The following is a 20,137-nucleotide window of genomic DNA, read 5'->3' on the forward strand; positions in this document are numbered from 1 at the left end:
AAAAAACTTTGATAATAAAAAAATGTATTTATTCAAATGACAAAAATTAATTCCTAAACGTCTGATTATATTTATTGTTAGAAAATTAATTTTTTCTGCTTGTATAGCTGTTGCAAAATAAAATACAAGAAAATTATTCTTTTTAATTTAGCTTTTAATTTAACCTGATGTCAGATTTTGTGTAAAATTTAGAAGCTCCAATTTATTAAATCCTCCCAGGAAGATAACACGGCGGTTTTTCGCTGGTTATCCAAGTCATTACGTGGATTATTAGTGCACGCGCGCTCCAATTTTATTTCTCTTTCTTACCGCACTTTTCTTTTCTTTCACGATATTAATACGCGAAATTCTCCATATTTCTGACATTTTTCCGATACAATCTTTCTGGGCGTATCATAATGGCTTGTGAAAATATTAGTATTATTCCAGTACCGTATTTATACAGTCGAGAACATTAAAACACATTTATTCAAGAAAATTCAACAAAAAAAAAACTTTTCTTTCATTATCATAAATTCTATAAATTTTGACCGTATTCATTTTGATCAAAATATCCTAATTTCTTTCTCCTTCAACATTGTCTCTCTCTCTCTCTCTTTCTTTCTCTCTCTTGTAAAATAGAATAAATTATCTTTAATCATAATTTATTAATTTATACATTCATATATTATATTTACATTATTTGACGAGCTCATAAATATGATGATTCGCTGAGACACTCTAAATATATATATTTCGTACGCAATTATAATTACTGCGACGTCGATTTTATTTTTACTGTTTGCCTTCTTAGGAATTCATTGCGTAACACGAATGTTACGTGCATTCACATGACTTGCATGCGTCTATAAAATTACAAATTTAAAATGCGATCAATTAGGTTACGTAAGATCCTTGTCCTTTTTTCTATTTGTATTATAAGCAATCCAGAAAGAAAAAAAAAAACTTAGTTTGCAGGGACAACTTAGCTTGCAACTAATTAAAAAGTTAAAATGACTAATAAAGTTGAAAAGTCAATAACTCTTAATTTAACTCTGTTAATTTTAAATAAGTCACTTTTTAACTTCAACTATTCAGTTATTTTTAAATCGCATAAACTTTTATTTATTAACTTTTTCCTAAGCTGAAAATTTATTCATATAAAAAACAACCTTTCTTTGTTACTTCATATAAACGTGATTCATAAATAAAATATTAAATTTACTTGATGATCCATATTATAATCATTTTAAGTAAACTAATTTTGAAAAAATTTCGACATTTTAATTTAATATAAATAATGCTTTCTAAATTAACTTTGAAATTAATTTAATTTAATCTTAATATAACATTTAACTGCATATCCTATCTAAAAATTCCAGGCATGTCCAGATATTTAGATGGTTCACATGTGGTTTTTTGCACGGAAAATTTATTTTACAACCATATTAAATTTGAAATTCCAAATTTTCCATATCTTGAACAGAACGAGATTTGCACACAAGAGTTGGTCTGGAACATAGCTGGAATTCCAAAATAAATTTCCTATGAAATTTTTAGCAGGGTTAGTTTATATGATAATCTCGTACACTTGGAACTCGTTAACTCGCATAAAAGAGAATCGGTCTCTCTCGCTTCGCGTTCACTTTGGCGCAAGACGCGACCGCGCCTCTTGATAACTTTTGATGTAACTTGTAAATTTTATGAGTCATTAACTTTATTTATTAAAAATATGTAAACCCACCTTAACCTTGCCGCGAAAGTTTAGGTCAAGGATCTTCGATTCGAAATTTCGCGCATACCTAAACATAACTGGCAAGACCACTATTGTCCTATTATTTTCTCACTGTGGGAATTTGGAATTCTCGTTGCGTGCTACGAGGCAACAGGAAGTCGTCGGCAACATCTTGACGGTGTATTGCTTTCATATAAGTATACGTGAACAATACAAGAGCGGGGGCGATCGGTAGTTCCTCCTTCTTGCGAAAGATTCGAATCGCAATCCACGATTAGAGAATCGAGAGGAGCCATCGATCGATCGACGTTGTTCCTTCCGAGATTTATTGCGCCGCTCCTGCTTCCCAGAAATGTCACGGTAAATGCAGGGCGCACCAGCCCGATTGCAGTCGTGTAAACAGACGGGGATCCGGCTGGTTTGACGTTCGCGATGCAGTCCGACATCATGGAGGATTTGAAGATTAAATTTTTCGGCCTCATCAACAAGCAGGCAAGCCCGTCGTTCATAATTATTCCAAGCGAGTATCGTAACGCGCCCAATATAAGCGCGACTCCGTGCGCTGTCTAGAAGTTAGGTTATGTAACGACTCGGAAGTGATGTGTACATACATGGGCGAATTTGACGTTTCGCTGTCAAACGACGTTGCGTTTAGCTTCTTAGTTCCTCTTATCTCTGTAATTGCTTTTAACTAGAACTATTATTGATACAATGGTAGTTTTAAGATCATTTACATTTTAATATCAGTACATTGTTTCATAACAGTGGTATTTATGTCGTAATATATATAATTTAAATATATAGATTTTAACTCATTACTTAAGACAGTTAAGACACACACGCATATATAGGTATATAAAATTCACTTGCACATATTTGAAAAATGTCTATTTAATCTTGATAAATCTATATTGGTATTATCTGATTACTAATCGAAATTAAAGAAAATAGCGCTCAATTTTAACATAATGACTGTTAAAATAAGTGATAAAATAAGTTTTTTTTTCTTAGAATGCAACTAAAGTGCCACTTATGGGCGTGAATCCCGATTTGCTTAATCCACCTGACTTGCAAAAATGTGAAGATCTCTATTCTGAAGCTGATCAATCGACAGAGAGTGAGCCTATACCTGACCAAGATGTGCTAGACTCTATCGAGGACGTTTACTTCAGTACTGATGATAATTTCGATTCGTCGCTCTACGAACTGGAGAAATTGCCAGCAATACTGCATTCTAAGGAGATTGAGAAATGTTTTAAGAAACTTAAGCAGCAGCATCAAGTAGTCTCGAAGAAAGTGCTACAGCTTATCTTGCAGAAGCAGAGTGCCTGTAAAGCGGAATTTGATAAGATTCTTCTACTGCAAGATCAACTGCAGGATGTTTTAGAAAAATGTAAAATGGGAAGGTCAGATCTGCAATTAGCTGAGAAACAATTTACCAAAGCGAGTTTAGGCATATTAGCTAACTATCAGAGACGACAAGTAATCCAGGAACTGTTAACTAGTTTAAATACTATAAAGACCCTGGTAAGTCAATTTATATTTTACGCTTGTCTTTAAAAAGCTAAGGCTCTGTATCTTGTAGGAAGTTTAATTACATAATACATTTAAACGAGTAGAAAAGGATCTTTTTGTATTGTAAATTTTATTATGTAGCAATGTACGGGGGATCGTCTGCAAGAGCTTTTAAACGAAGGAAATTATCCTGGAGCTATATCGCTTCTTTTGGAGTGTCAGAGTGCTGCTCAGACTTATAGACATTTCCGTTGTATCGCCGAGCTGAATACAAACCTGCAAAATATATTAGATCAAGCAGAAAGGACATTAGACAATACGCTCTCTAAAATGTGCACTGAATTCGACGTCGCGGTGTACTCTTCCATTCAGGAAGCATACACATTGTTAGGGAAGACTCAATCTGCCATGGATCAATTGCATATGCATTTCACCGCTGCCATTCACAACACGGCGTTCGCCGTTATCCATCGCTATGCCGGCGGTGACGTGAAAAGACAATACAAACAATTGTGTCAGGCTGTGCCTCGTGAAGAGCGTATAACTTGTCTCACAGAGCTGTGCAAATCACTATGGACAATACTGAATTCATATCATTTAATTGTAAATTGGCATAATATGCAAGAGGATAAAGCCGAGTGTAAATCCGATGTTAAGGATGTAGAGATAACTATAAGTAAGCAATACGTCAAACATAAATTAGAGAATGGTATGGTCAGAGTGTGGCATGATGTGGAACTGAAGATATCTATATACCTTATGAACACCGATTTGACAAATACTAAGTTTGAACAATTTGTTCAGGTATTGGGTATAGTTAACAGGTAAGCATATTGATAAAACTATCAGTTGGTGCTAAATAGACGAAAATTGAACTATCTGTTGATTATAGGTTAATGGAAATTGGGGAAGATCTCTGTGGTTTTAAATCGGAGAACTTACAGGAGTCCATAAAAAAGCAATCTCTATCTTATTTTTCTCATTATCATGCATCTCGTTTGGACGAATTGAAAATGTTTTTGGAACACGACGGCTGGGAATTGTGTCCTGTAAAGTCCAATTTTATGGTTACCCAATTATTGGAATTCCGAAGTCTGAAGCCTTCGCTCAATAACTGTAAAGCATGGAATAGCCTAGATAGCTCGACCTTAAGTGATAGCGATAATTCTACGGGGGTCGATCTGCAGAAATATTTGGAGAGCGGTTTGTCACCGTTCACAATTGGATTGGATGATACAATGGACGAAGATATTTTAATAAACGATGATGTAAGAAGATTGTCAAAAACTAACATAATGCTGTTAAAATGATTATATTATTTATCTGTCGTATATGCCTATCTAGATTGATCAACCTGCGTATTTTTCGGACGAGTCCGACGAGGATATTCCCGATGAGTTGAAGCACGAGTATGTAGATGAGTTGGACTATACAAAAGTTAATAAAAAAAAGTGCAAACTCAAACAGTCTGGACCCATGGTCACGAACATGACATTAAGTGTACTGAGAGTGTGCGGCAAGTATCTACAGATGTCGAAGCTTTTGCGATCAATTGCGGTTACCGTCATACAGAGCATGATACAATTTTTCGAGCTATGCTTCTACACAGTACACTTATTCTTTACATCAGATCTCGTAAGTACACGTTACGATTTTTAACTATGCCCGCGTGGTTGGAACTTTATTTAGAACACGGTTCTTCTTTCAGCAAATCAATAGCGACTCGTTATACAGTCCAAAATTAAAATTATCCTTAGCACGAATTAGAGAAACACTGATTATCTCTGAGAATGATACAATGGAAGAAAATGGCAATGCGAATTACGATAAAGTAAGACAACCACAGCTTTCATCCATTGTGAATTTGTCACAGCCAGAGAAACTTTACGGATTAACGGAACGTATTGTAGCTGTCGAGTCTCTGATATTTTTAGGACAACAATACGAAGGCTTAAGGCCTTATTTAGAACATCTCATTGCCAGCAGTCCTCAGAGAGGATTTTTACATCAGTTTTATATGCAAACGATAGCGTCCGCCGCTGACTTAAGAAAGCCAGTCTACATGGCAGTGACGTCGCAAGCATTTAACGTTGCAAATATTTTGAATTTAATGAGCAAAGTCAATTGGGAAGTGACGGACGTCATGTCTCAACACAGTAACTACATCGATGCGTTAATTCAAGTATGTGTCGCTATTTGTTACATGAAACTTTGTCAATCATAATATTGAAAATTATATTGTTTAATATTTTTTTTATAGGAAGTGTGCACCTTAAACGAAAGACTTAGTACTATTATTGGAACGTACATTCCTTTAAATGCGGATATATGTAACGCAATATGGGAAAATGTGGCTCACTTAATCACACACACTTTAGTGGAAGGGTAACTTATTACTATTATATCTTTCTAAAAGTACTTAATATTCTAAAGAGGAATTAAATCTGACGAAGAAATGTGTAATTTTAATGCTCTAGGTTTTCCAATGCTAAAAAGTGTTCGAATGGCGGTAGAGCTTTAATGCAGCTTGATTTCACGCAGCTAAAATCAAAGTTCGAGAAAGTGACATCGTTGAGACCTATGCCACATAGGGAGTACGTCGAATTGTACATCAAAGCGTACTATCTTCCTGAAAATAGCTTTGAAGAATGGATTAAAGAGCACAAGGTATTTATATTTTCAGTATTATAAATGCGAGACATTGGCAATTTTGTTCTTTACCTACACAATATTTACATATAATGTGCCATTACGCCTTGCAGGAATATTCTGTTAAACATTTAGTCGGTCTGATTTCGGCGACATGTCAGAACAATAAGAAAACGCGGCAACGATTGATAGCAGTTGTGGAGGAGCAGCGGCCCGGTAGATAGCATCCAACCATTTATTATAAATCTGTACAAGATTATATCGAGATAGGAAGTACTTGAAATGTCTTATCGAATCGGGAATATGACAAATCGTGTTGTTAATTGTACAGAAAAATTGTAGAATTTTTTAAGTCCGTTACAAAACTGATGAGATATATTCGTGTTTAAACTATTTTATCGAGTTAAAATCTCTGCGAGAATCATGGTCGCGAACCAAGCAAGTCACACATTTCAATATATTCATGAAGTATTCTGTATATGAATCTCGTAGTTCTAAGAACGCTTTTACAATGTACTAACTGTAGATCTAATGTATATATTACCAATGTTCTAACATATACGTGATATTTTAGAGTCTATACAGTTAGACCACACGTGAATTGGTCCGATAGAACTTTAGCTTATTTTTAATATATCGAGACATTTCTCGAACGCTAAAATGCACGATAAATACGAATCTCATTTGTAAATTTTCGAATTTACAACTGTGAACTGCAGTATTGACATGCGACATCATGGTAACTGAGAATTCGAAATGTTGCCATTGATTTTACAATGAAAAGTTATATGTATATATATATAATCTGTATACACATTACTGCATTAATTTAAGAAAAAAAGAAATTTTTTTAATATGATATTGTCATATAAAAATCGATATTTTAATATTTATCTGTTTTAAGAATTCTATTTTATATAGCTTTATTTTTGTAAAAAAATAGCACGCTTAAATACGTAACGTGTTTTCTTTTTTTTTTGAGATTATACATGTTATTAAATTTGGATGTAATGAATATTTCCAAAGTTAAAGTGAAAAATATGGAAGATAATGTGATGATTAATATCTCATTTTACTAGAAACTAATCGTATTGTCGAAATAGTAAAACCATGACTCCTCCATTGAATTTTTTTATTTCTTACTGAATTTTATCAGTTATTTATTTTACTTTACTGTTGAATCAGTCTTGTGTAAAAAATGGGGAATAATATATATTAAAGTACTAATGAAAAAAGAAAAATTGTAAAGTATCTTTAGTGCCTCTATACCTATTATACAAACTATTATCATAAATGACAAATTGCTGCGTGTGTTCATTGCATGGTACATATGTATATATACCACAGAATGTGCACAATTTAAAGAAATTTTTATTATACAAATGATAGTAATATACAAGTACATATATACTTTCTAGCTTCGTCGATTTCCGATTTCGTAAAAATTGCTATTATATTTATATATTGCATTTATTATATATTTATATTCCATATACACACCATGAACCAAAAAGCTCCTGTTGCACCACACATGCATACATATACACAGCTCCTAATCGAAATTATCTTAATGCCCGAAAGTTTTTATGAACAACTTCGCTCTTCCTATTTCGAAGAATACGGAAGATTTCCCTTTGATTTAATAAAGATTCCTAAAATATTAATTAGAATTTATTTGAATAATTACGTGAGTAAATAGTTTTATAATATAACATTCGAGGGCCATAATGCAGAGTGTAACATACTATAGACTAAACAATAGGAATAAATAGCAAATATGTAAAGTAACAGAACAATATTGATTTTCTCTTTTATCGCGCCTAATCTTCCTTTCTTCTAAGGCAGATATTTCGTTCTCGGAAATATTCTATTCACAATCGTGGTGCATTAGGAATTCTCTGGCTTATAGCGTCAATCCATGTGTAAGCTGACAGCATCGATTCATGTGTAATATTATTTCTTATGTTCCGAAGCGCTTTAATGAGCCTTAATTTTTTTGTATGGCCCCTGATAAGATCATGTACTTATCAAATGTCGTTAATTTTCTAAATGGCAAATCACACCTGGATGTTCTTCTCTTTAATCAAAAGGAAGCTATATGTGTATGAATAAATGAAAAGGATGAAACGTTAATGCATGTTTTCTACCTTGAGAAAAATCTCCAGCGCATCTCTCTCAATAGCAAATTTAGGATTTCTATAACATTATTAAATATACTACCTAAAACTTGTAGCAATAACACATCTGTACTCCAAATATTTACGAATGTCCTCTTTTGCAAAATAGTATAAAGTATAATAGTGTATCGTAGTAACAAAGTTTAGTTCACCGCGCACTAAATTTGAAAACTATGTATTTTAGTATTCGAGACTTACAATTTTTTTTAATGGCCTTTTCATCTTTTTATCTCCGAACCCTAAATATGAGTTTATTAAAGTGCTACTGGATATAATTTGTCGTGTATTAACAAAATTACAGTATATACTCCTATACAATTAATCATGGATTTTTCATTAAAAATTGTAAAATTCTTGCTATGTTCAGGCTTTGGATATTAATGAAGCAAAATAGTTGATAATTATGAATTATGACTTATTATATTTCAATGCTGCATAGTTTTAACAGACAGATTTTTATTATGTACATAAAAAAAAATTAGAATTTATTTTCTTTCTGAAACTTATATTGTCTTTTAGGAGCGACTCTCTTCTTTACCTACGTACTTTTTTCTTTTTATCGAAACCGCCATCGAACATTTTCTATTAGTCCTTGAGAAACTTTTCGTGTATATATAATTCGTTATTATCATTTTGTATTTTTTAAATAGTATATTAATGTGGATATGGAACACACAAGACGCTCGACAAAAGCTGGAATATCAAACATATTTATGTACATAAAACTTCGTCATTCAACATCATAACATCACATTTAATAATGAGAAAATGGCTTCTGCTAAAGCTGATGGTAAAACGTAACACAACTATATATTTTTATATTAGATTAGAGAGAGTAGACAATAATGGTACTATTCAAACATTATTGTTAAAAAATGTAGAGATTACGTTCACGAAGTTGTACAAATACCATGGCCATAGAGAGTGCTAAGTAATATATCTAATGTTCCTGGAAAAAGAGCTGAGTATTTCCAAAGCCTGATTTTACAGACGATGCGCTCAACTTCATCATCTTTCAAGTGAGATTACTTAATATTAATGGTACGGATGCTGAGGAAGTTACATAAACTTACGTTCAGGAAAAATCTTTTGTTATAATCCATGTAGAAGATCATTCATATAACTTAAACGTTTTTCTCTAACAATCTAATTCGCTAATGTATGTACCATGGAATGTAAACAAGGTGTCAATGCATTCACGAATTACAAGATGTATCATCACTATTATTTACTTGTAACTCAATTTGATTCAATAATAATACACAAACATTTTGAACACTTGTAAACTTCTATGAATCAGTTATGAATCTCGAGATATTCTTACTAATCTTACTCTATAGATTATGCGCTATGAGAAGTAAAACGGTCACGGAAACATTTATCTCGTCCGTTTAAAGTGTGGTTCTTAACAATCCGATCGTTTTTGCGACCTATAATACTAATATGCTTTATTATCCGATATTTACTTAAACAGTAAAAAATATTGGCAGATTCAATGCTGTTACGTTCTTTGTAACATTATTTTCTTTTTTTTTTTGGTTTTTGAGCTCACAATATCAGTAAACCGATAACTCCTTATTGCATTGCTTCCTATACTCTGCAACTTGTGCGTAATCGTAGTAAGTTTGGTGATGCATTAGATATTATCGCATTTCGATCACCCGTGATCGAGACGAACGAAAAAAATAGAAATTAAAACATACGTTGGAAGACGACGTTACAAAAAAATCAAATTTATAAGCAATTTTTCGGCACAGAATTCTAAACAGCAAGGATGTTTCTAACGGAATATAGCATCGCAGTACTATATAAAGCCTCAATGTAGGTATTGTAAATTTATTCACGTATTATACTCACGGGCTATATATACGAATATCATATAATACACATTAGATAGCATTTCGACAACAAGATATTGCAAAGTTAAAAATCTAGCTGCGTTTCGTTTAAAAACCTGAGGTACTTTCCGCTCGAGAAACGCAACTTTGCTCAAATAACAGTTACATAGATATTAGATATGATCCTGCAAAGGTAAGTTATACAGTATACTAATCCTTGTGAATCCGTGAACCTCTTAATATCATAACTAGATTCTCGTAATTTTTTGTTTCCTTTCTTCTCTTTAACTTGTACAACTTATGTGTCTCATGAAACAGTACACTTGTGTGAATATGTTACATGTACAGGGCGGATATGAAACCCGCTAGCGCGTAACTCTATTTATTTCCACATGAAACGGGATAAATAGCTAGTATAACAAAGGTTGCGCCCCTTGGTACCTCGTTTACAATAAATTACTATTTACCTAGTGTCGATATTATTGGAACACACCATTAATAGTTGTCTTTATATTGTTTTTTCCCCTTTTGCACCTGTGATAACTTTACTTGTAAAAAATGTCGTCAAATGTATCATTGTCAGTTGTTCATTTTGACAAAGCCTCCACATGATAAATTAAAATAAAAAATACAAAGCAAAATGCGTGTATTCTCTGTATATATATATATAGCTAATTTGTGAAAAATAAATATTTGCTCATAATTTATGATTACTGGTTAACCACGTAAGGCCCTCATAAAGCCCGTCTCCCGTTGTGGCACAAGATGGCTGAACGTACCAATTTCTATCTCGTATCCTAGTTAATCCCAGTTTCTCTTGTATTTCGTGCGGTTTCATTGCTAAAGAAAAAAAAGCACGGGCGAAAATTCGTATATTGTGCTAAAGCCATATAAAGATATCTGTAGCACATGTATACAATGCGCCGTACTACTTGTAACACTACTGAACTATATTATATACTGAACCAATAAATGTTCACTAATGTATTAAACTACACCACTCAAAAATATTAAATTTACATTATAATGTAAAACTATAAACATGTGTCACTTACCATCCGGAAGATCTTGTTTATTAGCAAAGATTAAAATTATCGCATCACGCATTTCCCTATCATTTATGATTCGATGAAGTTCTTGACGAGCTTCGTCGATTCTATCCCGATCTGCACAGTCTACTACAAAAATAAGTCCTTGCGTCCCTGTATAGTAATGACGCCATAACGGACGTATTTTATCTTGACCACCTACATCCTAAACAACAAATTTATTTTATTTGATTAAGAACAGACGATCAATAGGTCAGGGTGATGTATAAGGAGACATTGGGTTTCGTTCGCGTCGTATGCTCCAACATACACCTACTCATTCCAACGCGTTTCAATATCTTCGAACAAATGCTGTAATTAGTGATAAAAGTGATCCAAGTCTCTTGGAGCATGCGACGCGAATAAACTTATTGACAAACTTGAGTGAAAGAGTTTTGATACTTACCCACACATTAAATTTAACATTCTTATAGGTAACTGTTTCTACATTGAATCCTACAGTTGGTATAGTTGTCACAGACTGTCCTAATTTAAGTTTATACAATATTGCTGATATAATTTGATTAAGGAAATAAATTTATATAAAAGATACATTGAAATGTACTTTGTACAATATATGTAATATATTACACAATATATAAACTATTTCAATGGCAACTGTGCAGTCAATTATGTCTTGTTTAAAAAATCAATTTATATATAAAAAAAATCATAGAAATATAAGGAGTAACAAACGTATGACTATAGAATGTAAGATTTGTAATCACACAGTGTCGCAAAGGATACTAGTTTTTCCAGCCGCATCCAGTCCTAACATGAGAATACGCATCTCCTTGTTGCCAAAGATCTTTGACAACAACTTGCCCATTTTGCCAACTGTCTTCTACGCATCCGGCACCTGTACTTCACAAAATGCACGGTATTATATTAGCGCTCGGTTAGAATCTCAATCTGTCAAACGAATTATCTAACGATATATTCGCGCCACTTTATCAATGCGGATCTCGGACATCTCCTATCGTTATCGAAGCCATAATAATGGAATTGGATACATTCAACAAAACGCGTTCAACGGAGTCCGGGCTCGCTATCAAGCTAGTTGTATATCCTCACAGGGACGCGCGGAACCAACGGTAACCGACCGGTCCGTTCGCCAGGGGAGGGGAAAAAAAAAGCGAGGCTCGCCGTAATCGCGGCCGTACTCGGCGGAAATCGACGTGAAGATCGTTTAAAACCCACATTTAAATCCTACGCCTCATCTGTGCTACCGCGCCCGATCGCGCGGCATCGATCGACGGTTACCTCGGCGTCTAACCTCCGCTACGAACGTCTCATCGCGGTCGGACGGGCGCTGGGGACGATCTGCGGGCGGGACGCGACCTCAGTAACGCGGATAAACAGAGACGAGGCAGCGGCCAACACTTCCCCTAACCTATCTACGTGCGCGAACATCATCGGCCGCCGCCGCCGTCGTATACAGTGGTGTAATTTCACCGTACGGCGCGTGACGTTCGCGCTCGTTTTAACTGCACTTTCTGCATTCGAAATAGATCGTCTCGTTCACACCCCTCGTATTTCCCTTTGCCTTCTCGTCCCGTAGGATCGGAGAAAGTATCTGATAAAGGTAAAAGTCTGATTTTTATAAACTCGTATATTAATCTTAAGTCGTATAAATATATTCTTTTTTATATATTGGAATTTTTGGTAATTCATAGAATAATCGACCTGGTCCTCGTAAAATTTTCAAATGGCAAAAAGTTAATTTTATATATATTTTAGCGGTTATACAGATATTAGATAATTCCTTTACTCCTTTTTAAATGTTTTTCATTATATTATATTTAAAAAACATTTAGAAAAATAGCTGATTGGGTAATAAAATTCATTTTATTTAGTACTTTTATCTGTCCATATTTGAAAAAAATGGAAACCAGACATCACGATGCTCTTGGTATATCTATAATTTCTATTTGATATTTTATTTTAGCTGCATTCCCGATCGCTTTTAAAATGAAACGAATGTATAATGTACATACATCGCGCGAAGAAGGGAGAGCGATTTAAAGCGAGGGAACTTATCTAAAAATTTATTTTGAATGTGCGGGACGAGTGTAACGAGTGTAGCTGAGGCATACATAACGGAAGGCGCGTAATGTTCGAACTGTGGAAGGGTCGAGAGCCGAGGTGCGGAAAGTGCAGGACGGAACGAACGGCTCGCACGCACCGCCTTGCCTTGCCTTGCCTTGCCGCGCCGCGCGAAACGGAAAGGCGTGTTCGTGTGTGGGCGACGAGACGGGCGCGGAACTTTTTATCGGGCTGCGTTAATTCAGCACACGTCGTCACGATCGCGATACCAGGTCCCGAGAGAGACAGGTAGCCTTGGAAAGTATGCCGAGCGAAAGAGAACGGGGGGAAGGATTCGTTTCCGCGACGACGTTCCGGGAGCTATCGATCGTTCGCGAGGGAGGCGCGTTCCATTTCTCGCGACGTTTCGCCGACGATCGCGCGAAACGCGTGAACTTTCGTTCGCGACGAGTCGCGGCATGCGGTCGAGTGGAGGGGTCGGGCGACCGGAGGGGCAGGGGGACGGGAGGGCGGAACAACTCACCGAGAAACATCTGCAGAGTAGAGCGAGTACCTGACCGTCGACGATACTGCACGGACACATCACAATTACGCTGCACATAGCTCTCTGTCGGTCGGTCGAGCGGTCACCGCCTCGTGCTCTCGTGAAAGCGTTATTTCATCGTCGCGAGGCACACGGCGGCATTGTCGGTTGTCACGTCCCTCCGTTAATCACGGGGCGCGCATGCATTGCGGCGACGGCGCGGGCGCGAGCGTACGGATGCGACATCGCGTGTCGACCGCGCAAACTAAAGCGCCGTCCCGGCGGCAGCTCGGTAAATACAGAGGAAAGGCTGGAAGCGCGCGGCCACAGCCGCGAATTTGTATACCTTTTTATTTTGTAATTTTATTTTAAAAACATCTTTACGTCTGTAAAATCCTGGATAAAAATTTCCGATAGGAAACAGTAGAATTCACGATTTACATTTGTAAATTCAAGAATAAAATTCCATATTCAAAACGATAGGATTTTTATTTTACGGTTTTCTATTTGAAATTTTTATCAATGCTTAAAGTTTCTGGAAAAAAAACGATAGAAATTCGTAAATCACACTAATGAATTAACGAACCAAATTACATATTTTTTTCATAGAATTTTTTCTCGAAAGTTTCTACCAAGGATGTAGACATTAAATTTATACGTAACCAAAATGCCTACGAATCTTGAGTAAAATGTCCACGATATTTGGTGGTTTTCTTTTATGCTAAATAAAAAGAGAAATGAGGTGGGTTAGATAGACAAAGACGAAAAATTAATTCTTCATACGTCTTTATTATTTATTTAATTTACCTCACTTTTCAACTACCAATATTTTATAAACTGTTATAAGTATAAGTTTTATTGACACTTTACATTTTTTAAATTATAAATTAAATGTTAGATATTATTTTAATTTTAACTGAAATTTTATTTAATTGAAACAGATCAATCTTAGAAGCAGATCAAGAATTCTTGTCGCTCTCGTCGAATTTAATCGGTGGTTCTCTTTTTTTTTAAACATGTGCTCTTTTGTTATTTATTTTTTCTTATTGGGTAATAATGTATAATCGATTTACAATTCAGCATTTAATATCACAATTTACAATTTAATTAATTTATAATTTATTTTATAATTTATCTATTTTCAGAAAGTAAAAGAGTATACAACATAAATGTATATAATAAAAATAAAATATATCATAAAAAATGTCTTATTACATTTTAAATATATATACAAACGTGTTGTATACTTTTACTTTTTGAAAATAAATAAATTGTACAACAAGTTGTAAATTATAAATTGTGATGTTACATACTGCATTGTAAATTTATTTTCCAACGATTTTTAAACGTTAAAAGTGAACGGTTTTTTGATAACAATAAGGAGATTTTAATTTATTATTTTTAACGTTTTTAAAAATGTTTTTTAATTGTTTGAACAATTTTTTTTAAAAACATTGCTACTTGGAATAGATACTGAATCGTGTAAAACTTCGATCCCGAAAAATTTAGATTTAATACGAATTATTTATTGCTAAGATTGTTTTAATAAAGTTTTATTATGAATCACTGATAATCACTCGACACGCATTAATAGATTTAATAGATGATACAAAAATATTTTACGTACGGTACGATGCAAGCGAGTCTCGCCGACAGTAAGATTATTGTGATTTAGAAGCTGAGTATGCATACGACGTTAACCGATAAGTTGTTCGGTCGTCGACCGCGCAAGGTTGCGTAAATAACGCCGCCGCTCGGCAACGTTCGTAGGTAGCCAGCGCCAGCGCGGCGTAGACTGGCGTAGTCACTGGTAGTAGTGGTAGTCACGTAGGCCATCTACGAACGTTGCCGAGCGGCGACGGACATGACCGAGCGTCTCTAGCGGCCGCGTCGGCACTCGAGCACTTCCGCCGCCGCTCGGCAACGCTCGTAGATGGCGTACGTGATTGTTGAGTCGCCATTAGTCGTCGCCGCCGCCATGTTGCTTTGTCCTCTACTTCTACCAGTTCTACCGGTGTTTAGCGGACGCTCCGTACTTCTCGTGTTTGTAGTGTTTCTCGTGTTGAAGTTTTGTGCGAATATGACGTCGGGTGTGTCGAATGTGCGTAGCAAGTAGCAAGTAGCAACCAAACGTGAGTGTCAGAATCGTATACAGATTGTATCTCATCCGTGAAGCGGTACAAGCTCGTCGCGTCTCGTCGCTATTTCGTGTTCGTGTAACGTTACTCGATTCTCCGCTTGCCCCGCAATTTTCGTTGCTTCTGATCGGCCGCGATCGTATCGTTTTACTGCAACTCGTGTGTGATATGTTATCCACGCATGTTATCATAAATCGTGCCGAATAAAACGCATTGATGTGCGGTTCGAGAGCGACAGAGAGATTGCCAACGAAAGACGGTTGTCGAGTTGCCACTACCGCCATGTTACTTTGTTCTCTAATCATTTGTACCGGCGTCTGGCAAACGCTTCGTGCTTCTGCTGCTTCTATTGTGTCCCTCGTGTTAAAGATCTGTGCGGATATGATATCGGATGTGTCGAGTGTAGTAGCGTTAGTGCCAGGATCATCGCAGATCTCATTCGTGAAGCGACGGCCTCCGTGGAGTAATTCGGTATGTAACGTTATTTCATTAATTGATATATCTTGTATAAGTAACCCTCCTTTTATCTCGTTAACTTAATAGAGATAGACCAAATAAGAATGATATATTATATCATTTTTATTCCATTTGAACTAAACTTGGTGATCACTTATGCCTATTTCCACCAACACAGATTAACTTTGATCTTAGTTTAACTTACTCTTTATCTTTGTTTAGTTCTAAGAATTGGAAAAAGATAAGGAGTAAGTTGAACTGAGATCAAAGTTAATCTACATTGGTGGAAATGGGCATTAAAGAAATGAATGTACTGACTAAGCCCACAGTTTGATTCACATTCAAAGCGCTATTGTCGTTTACCTTTATTGTTCATTAATCATAAACAAGAATATATTGAATGAAGCCAAAAACATTTTAAGTGCAATCAAATTGTGGCTTAAATGTATCGACATGAATATGCACTATAATTCTATGCTTTACAAACGTAAATTCTTTGCTTTAAAAACATAAATTATTTTCTTAGATGATTTTTGTGTTTTAAAGCAGAGACTTTGTGTTTTTAAAAGTGAGAATTTACGATCACTATTGTGAGAAATAAATTTTTATTCCAACATTTGATAAAATGTAACATGTAATATTTATGTGTAAAAAGAATAATGAGAATTATATGGACTTAGCATGTGATCGTGACATAGAATATTCTCATTAAATATTATTTCATAGTATAAATTAATTCCAACATTGGATGGGATCTATGAAGTTGGCACGACGTACTGTTAATATGAAAAAAATACATAGCATTCTAGTGGCACTTTTTATAATTTTGGAGTTACAAAAATAACGAATTCTGCAATTTTTATCTTAAAAAAAAGAGAGAGTGCTAACTTTGCGAATCTAGCACGATATCTCATCCTTTAAAGTACAAGAAAACAAATATTAGTATATTTGACGAGAGTTCCAGTTAATACAGTTAATCAAAATTCTACCGATGGCTGCAATTTCAAAAATAATTCACATGATTAATATTTTTTTTTGTACTAAAATATTAAACATACCACGACACTTGGACAAAAAGATCGTGTTGCTTATTTATCATAGTTCCAGCGACAGTTCTCGCCACTTCCGGTAGTTCTTCGCTGTACAACCGTTTTTGAAAATAGTTCTGGCGATTGTACATTTTTAAATAATTTTTTAATGTATGAACCAGTACGACACTTGGACAGAAAGTGTCGTGCTGCCTATTTATCGCAGTTTCAGCTACAATTTGCATCAGTTTTGGCAGAGTTCTATGCTACACAATTAATTTTAAAAATAGTTCTGATAATTGCATTTTAAAAAATACTTTTTTTAATATATGAACCATCACACTTAGACACTGCGATAAATAGGCAGCACGACACTTTTTGTCCAAGTATATCATTGAAAAAGTAGGTATACAATACACTATAAGACTGCAAAACTTCTGGCTTCAGGACTTTTGGCTTCAGAACTTCCGGCTTTACGACTTCCGGCTTCACGACTTCCAGCTTTATTGGACTTTGTAGACTTCACGGATTTCACGGATTGTCATTGGAGTACGCCGAATTTCACCAAACTTCAACGAAACATGCCGTTCAATATTTTAATATTGAATTATAATGTTAAAAATGTTTTCATAATAGGCAACACTTTTTGTTCAAGTGTCGCGTAATATGAGATAATATGCTGGTTCGTACTAAAAAATTATTTTAAAATATGCAATCGCCAGAACTATTTTTAAAAATGATTGTGTAGCGTAGATCTCTATTAGAACTGGCAAAAACTGTTACTGGAACTGCGATAAGTAGGAAACGCATTTTTTCCAAGTGTCGTGGTATGTGTAATATTTTAGTGTAAAAAAATGTTAATTGTGTGAATTGTCTTTTGAAATTGTAATCAGCGATAGAACTCTGATAGCACTAACTAGAACTCTTGTCAAATATATTAATAGTTATTGTTTTCTTTTACTTTAGAGGAGGAGGTGTTAGATTCACGAAATTAGCCCATTTTTATTTTTGTTTTTTTTTAGGAGGGGAGGAGGATAAAAACTACAGAACTCTTCGTTATTTTTATAAGAAACTTTAAATTTATAAAAAGTGCCACTAGAACTTTATGTATTTTTTTCATATTAACAGAATGTCGTACCAGCTTCATAGATCCCACTGAGTGTTTGTAAATTAATATATTCAATAAAAATTTAATACAGATGTTTCGATCTTCAGTTTTGGATCATGTTCAGTATATAAACAGTATAAAATAATTAAAAAAGTAGCGGTGTAATATAAATTGCGCAAGCTATGAACTATTTCATTCTACGTATCGTGGCTGATTTGTGTGAAGTATGTTTAGGAAATTAATAAGTCCAGAATCAGAAATCATGTAGTACATACATTATGTGTGGAAGTACCGTTCAATAAAAAGTTTTTTAATAGTCAGAGTTAAAAAGCGTAGCTACTTGATAGTTAAAACAGATGAACATAGTAACAACGGTGTGGATGGTACAAAGAGATATCGAATAGTTTTTGTACCAACCATATTGTTGTTACTATATTAATCCGTTTTAATTGTCAAATAATTACGCTTCTTAACTTTGAACTACTCAAAAACTTTTTATTCAACGACACTTTCACATGTACTACATAATTTCTGGTTCTGGACCTATCAATCTCCTGAATATACTTCACGCAAACAATTTTTATCATTTTAACCATCATATGTGGAATGGAATAGTCAATATCTGCACAATTTATCCTTAATATTTTATACTATATATACATACTAAAGATGATACAAAACTGAGATTTGAAATGTCCATATAGAATTTTTGTTTAATATATTAATTTATACGCAAACAGTGATTTATTTTTTCTGAGCCACATTCAGTTTAATTTTAAATATTATTTATTTTTGTTATTAGTAGTAATTTTTTTATTTATGTATTTCTCAGTTTAGAAAAATATTAAAAATATTATTTTGTGTTTTATTGTGTTTAAAAACTGAGGAAATATTATAACAAATCTATATTATATAAAAAATATTAATCTATCATGTTTATAAATTAAATAAAATAGCTCAATAGCTAAATAAAGTAGCTCAATAAATAATATTCTGTTTATTATATTTTTAGAATTTGAAAGGAGAATGCAGCAGCAGCAACAGCAGCAGCAGTTGGTGAGTGATTTAACAATCTGTTACGTACAATAAATAATTAATTAAAGTAGAAGATATTTGTTTTTGTTACATAATTTAAATTTTGTTTCTATAAATCCCATAGGTAATTGCCACAAGTATTCTAGGAGTGAAGTGATTTAAATATACATAGATGTTTATCAGTTTATTGTTCGTTGTTTATCTAATCTATCTCACTCTTGATCAGGGTTTCTTGAGCGTTTACGTGTAAAATATAAGTAATCTACGTTACGTGTATACAATGTAAGCTAGGTTTTGTCATTGTATATGTGTCATCTATGTAAACAATAATCAATGAGATCACAAAAGATTCAGATTTTATCAGAAATAATAAAAATTATATTTCATTTTTTTTATTTTTTATATTATATATTTTTATTTAATCAGTACTTAAAATCACAGATGTATTAACAATTTTATAACATAATTACTTTTACTATATTAAGTCAATTTATAATAAATTTATTTTGTGCTTGCATTGTTTATGTATGAAAAAGATTCTAAGAAACATAACAAATAAACATAAAAAGAAACATAACAAATAATGTGTAAATAATCCATATAATTAGACATAATTTTGAAATATTCTGCCCTGATCATAGCACAGAAAAGAACCCTAAAATAGTGGACATTACCTACGGGTTTTCACAGACACTGACTACGTAGTTCGATATCCACATTTTATTGGCATAGAGGCGCTCCAAGTCACAATTAGATCACAATCGTAGCTGCTCTGAGGTTTCTCTTTTATAAATATCGTAGATCCGTTCGTCCTCGCTGTAC

The 20,137-nt window shown here is 34.1% G+C and overlaps 3 protein-coding genes across 5 annotated transcripts; 2 read left to right on the forward strand and 1 right to left on the reverse strand.

Moving 5' to 3' along the window:
* Nucleotides 1–1,377: 1,377 nt before the first annotated feature.
* On the forward strand, nt 1,378–7,666 carry LOC105202313 (syndetin). Its single transcript, XM_011170760.3, has 9 exons — nt 1,378–2,206; nt 2,726–3,241; nt 3,371–4,053; nt 4,122–4,497; nt 4,574–4,864; nt 4,938–5,411; nt 5,490–5,614; nt 5,707–5,896; nt 5,992–7,666. Exons 1-9 carry the CDS (start codon nt 2,147–2,149, stop codon nt 6,100–6,102), a joined length of 2,826 nt encoding a protein of 941 aa, XP_011169062.2. The 5' UTR covers nt 1,378–2,146; the 3' UTR covers nt 6,103–7,666.
* Nucleotides 7,667–8,749: 1,083 nt separating this feature from the next.
* LOC105202314 (ADP-ribosylation factor 6) lies at nt 8,750–13,774 on the reverse strand. 3 transcript variants are annotated; one of them, XM_011170761.3, is made up of 5 exons: nt 13,551–13,774; nt 11,729–11,840; nt 11,388–11,491; nt 10,949–11,147; nt 8,750–10,733 (listed from the first exon to the last, which is right to left on the reverse strand). In XM_011170761.3, the coding sequence occupies exons 2-5, from the start codon at nt 11,808–11,810 to the stop codon at nt 10,591–10,593; spliced, it is 528 nt and encodes a 175-aa protein (XP_011169063.1). In that variant the 5' UTR covers nt 11,811–11,840; nt 13,551–13,774; the 3' UTR covers nt 8,750–10,590. The 3 variants fall into 3 exon arrangements, with proteins under 3 accessions (XP_011169063.1, XP_011169064.1, XP_011169065.1); XM_011170762.3 differs by lacking the exon at nt 13,551–13,774 and adding an exon at nt 12,245–12,441; XM_011170763.3 differs by lacking the exon at nt 13,551–13,774 and adding an exon at nt 12,182–12,423.
* Nucleotides 13,775–14,918: 1,144 nt separating this feature from the next.
* LOC105202317 lies at nt 14,919–18,977 on the forward strand. The gene is made up of 2 exons (XM_039452165.1): nt 14,919–16,159; nt 17,620–18,977. Exons 1-2 carry the CDS (start codon nt 15,905–15,907, stop codon nt 17,689–17,691), a joined length of 327 nt encoding a protein of 108 aa, XP_039308099.1. The 5' UTR covers nt 14,919–15,904; the 3' UTR covers nt 17,692–18,977.
* Nucleotides 18,978–20,137: the final 1,160 nt, after the last annotated feature.

This window comes from Solenopsis invicta, chromosome 7 (genome assembly GCF_016802725.1).
Source record: "Solenopsis invicta isolate M01_SB chromosome 7, UNIL_Sinv_3.0, whole genome shotgun sequence".
NCBI classification, from domain to species: Eukaryota; Metazoa; Arthropoda; class Insecta; order Hymenoptera; family Formicidae; genus Solenopsis; species Solenopsis invicta.

What these genes read in the sequence shown, in the direction of transcription:
- LOC105202314 (XM_011170761.3), bottom strand. Translation starts at nt 11,810, where the DNA reads ATGGGCAAGTTGTTGTCAAAGATCTTTGGCAACAAGGAGATGCGTATT. An exon ending in GGATGCGGCTGGAAAAACTA is followed by an intron (nt 11,492 to 11,728) that starts GTATCCTTTGCG and finishes AAATTATATCAG; the next exon opens with CAATATTGTATAAACTTAAA. An exon ending in TAAACAAGATCTTCCGGATG is followed by an intron (nt 10,734 to 10,948) that starts GTAAGTGACACA and finishes TTTTTTCTTTAG; the next exon opens with CAATGAAACCGCACGAAATA.
- LOC105202317 (XM_039452165.1), top strand. Translation starts at nt 15,905, where the DNA reads ATGTGCGGTTCGAGAGCGACAGAGAGATTGCCAACGAAAGACGGTTGT. An exon ending in GGCCTCCGTGGAGTAATTCG is followed by an intron (nt 16,160 to 17,619) that starts GTATGTAACGTT and finishes TTCTGGCTTCAG; the next exon opens with GACTTTTGGCTTCAGAACTT.
- LOC105202313 (XM_011170760.3), top strand. Translation starts at nt 2,147, where the DNA reads ATGCAGTCCGACATCATGGAGGATTTGAAGATTAAATTTTTCGGCCTC. An exon ending in GTATTGGGTATAGTTAACAG is followed by an intron (nt 4,054 to 4,121) that starts GTAAGCATATTG and finishes TGTTGATTATAG; the next exon opens with GTTAATGGAAATTGGGGAAG. An exon ending in ATATTTTAATAAACGATGAT is followed by an intron (nt 4,498 to 4,573) that starts GTAAGAAGATTG and finishes ATGCCTATCTAG; the next exon opens with ATTGATCAACCTGCGTATTT.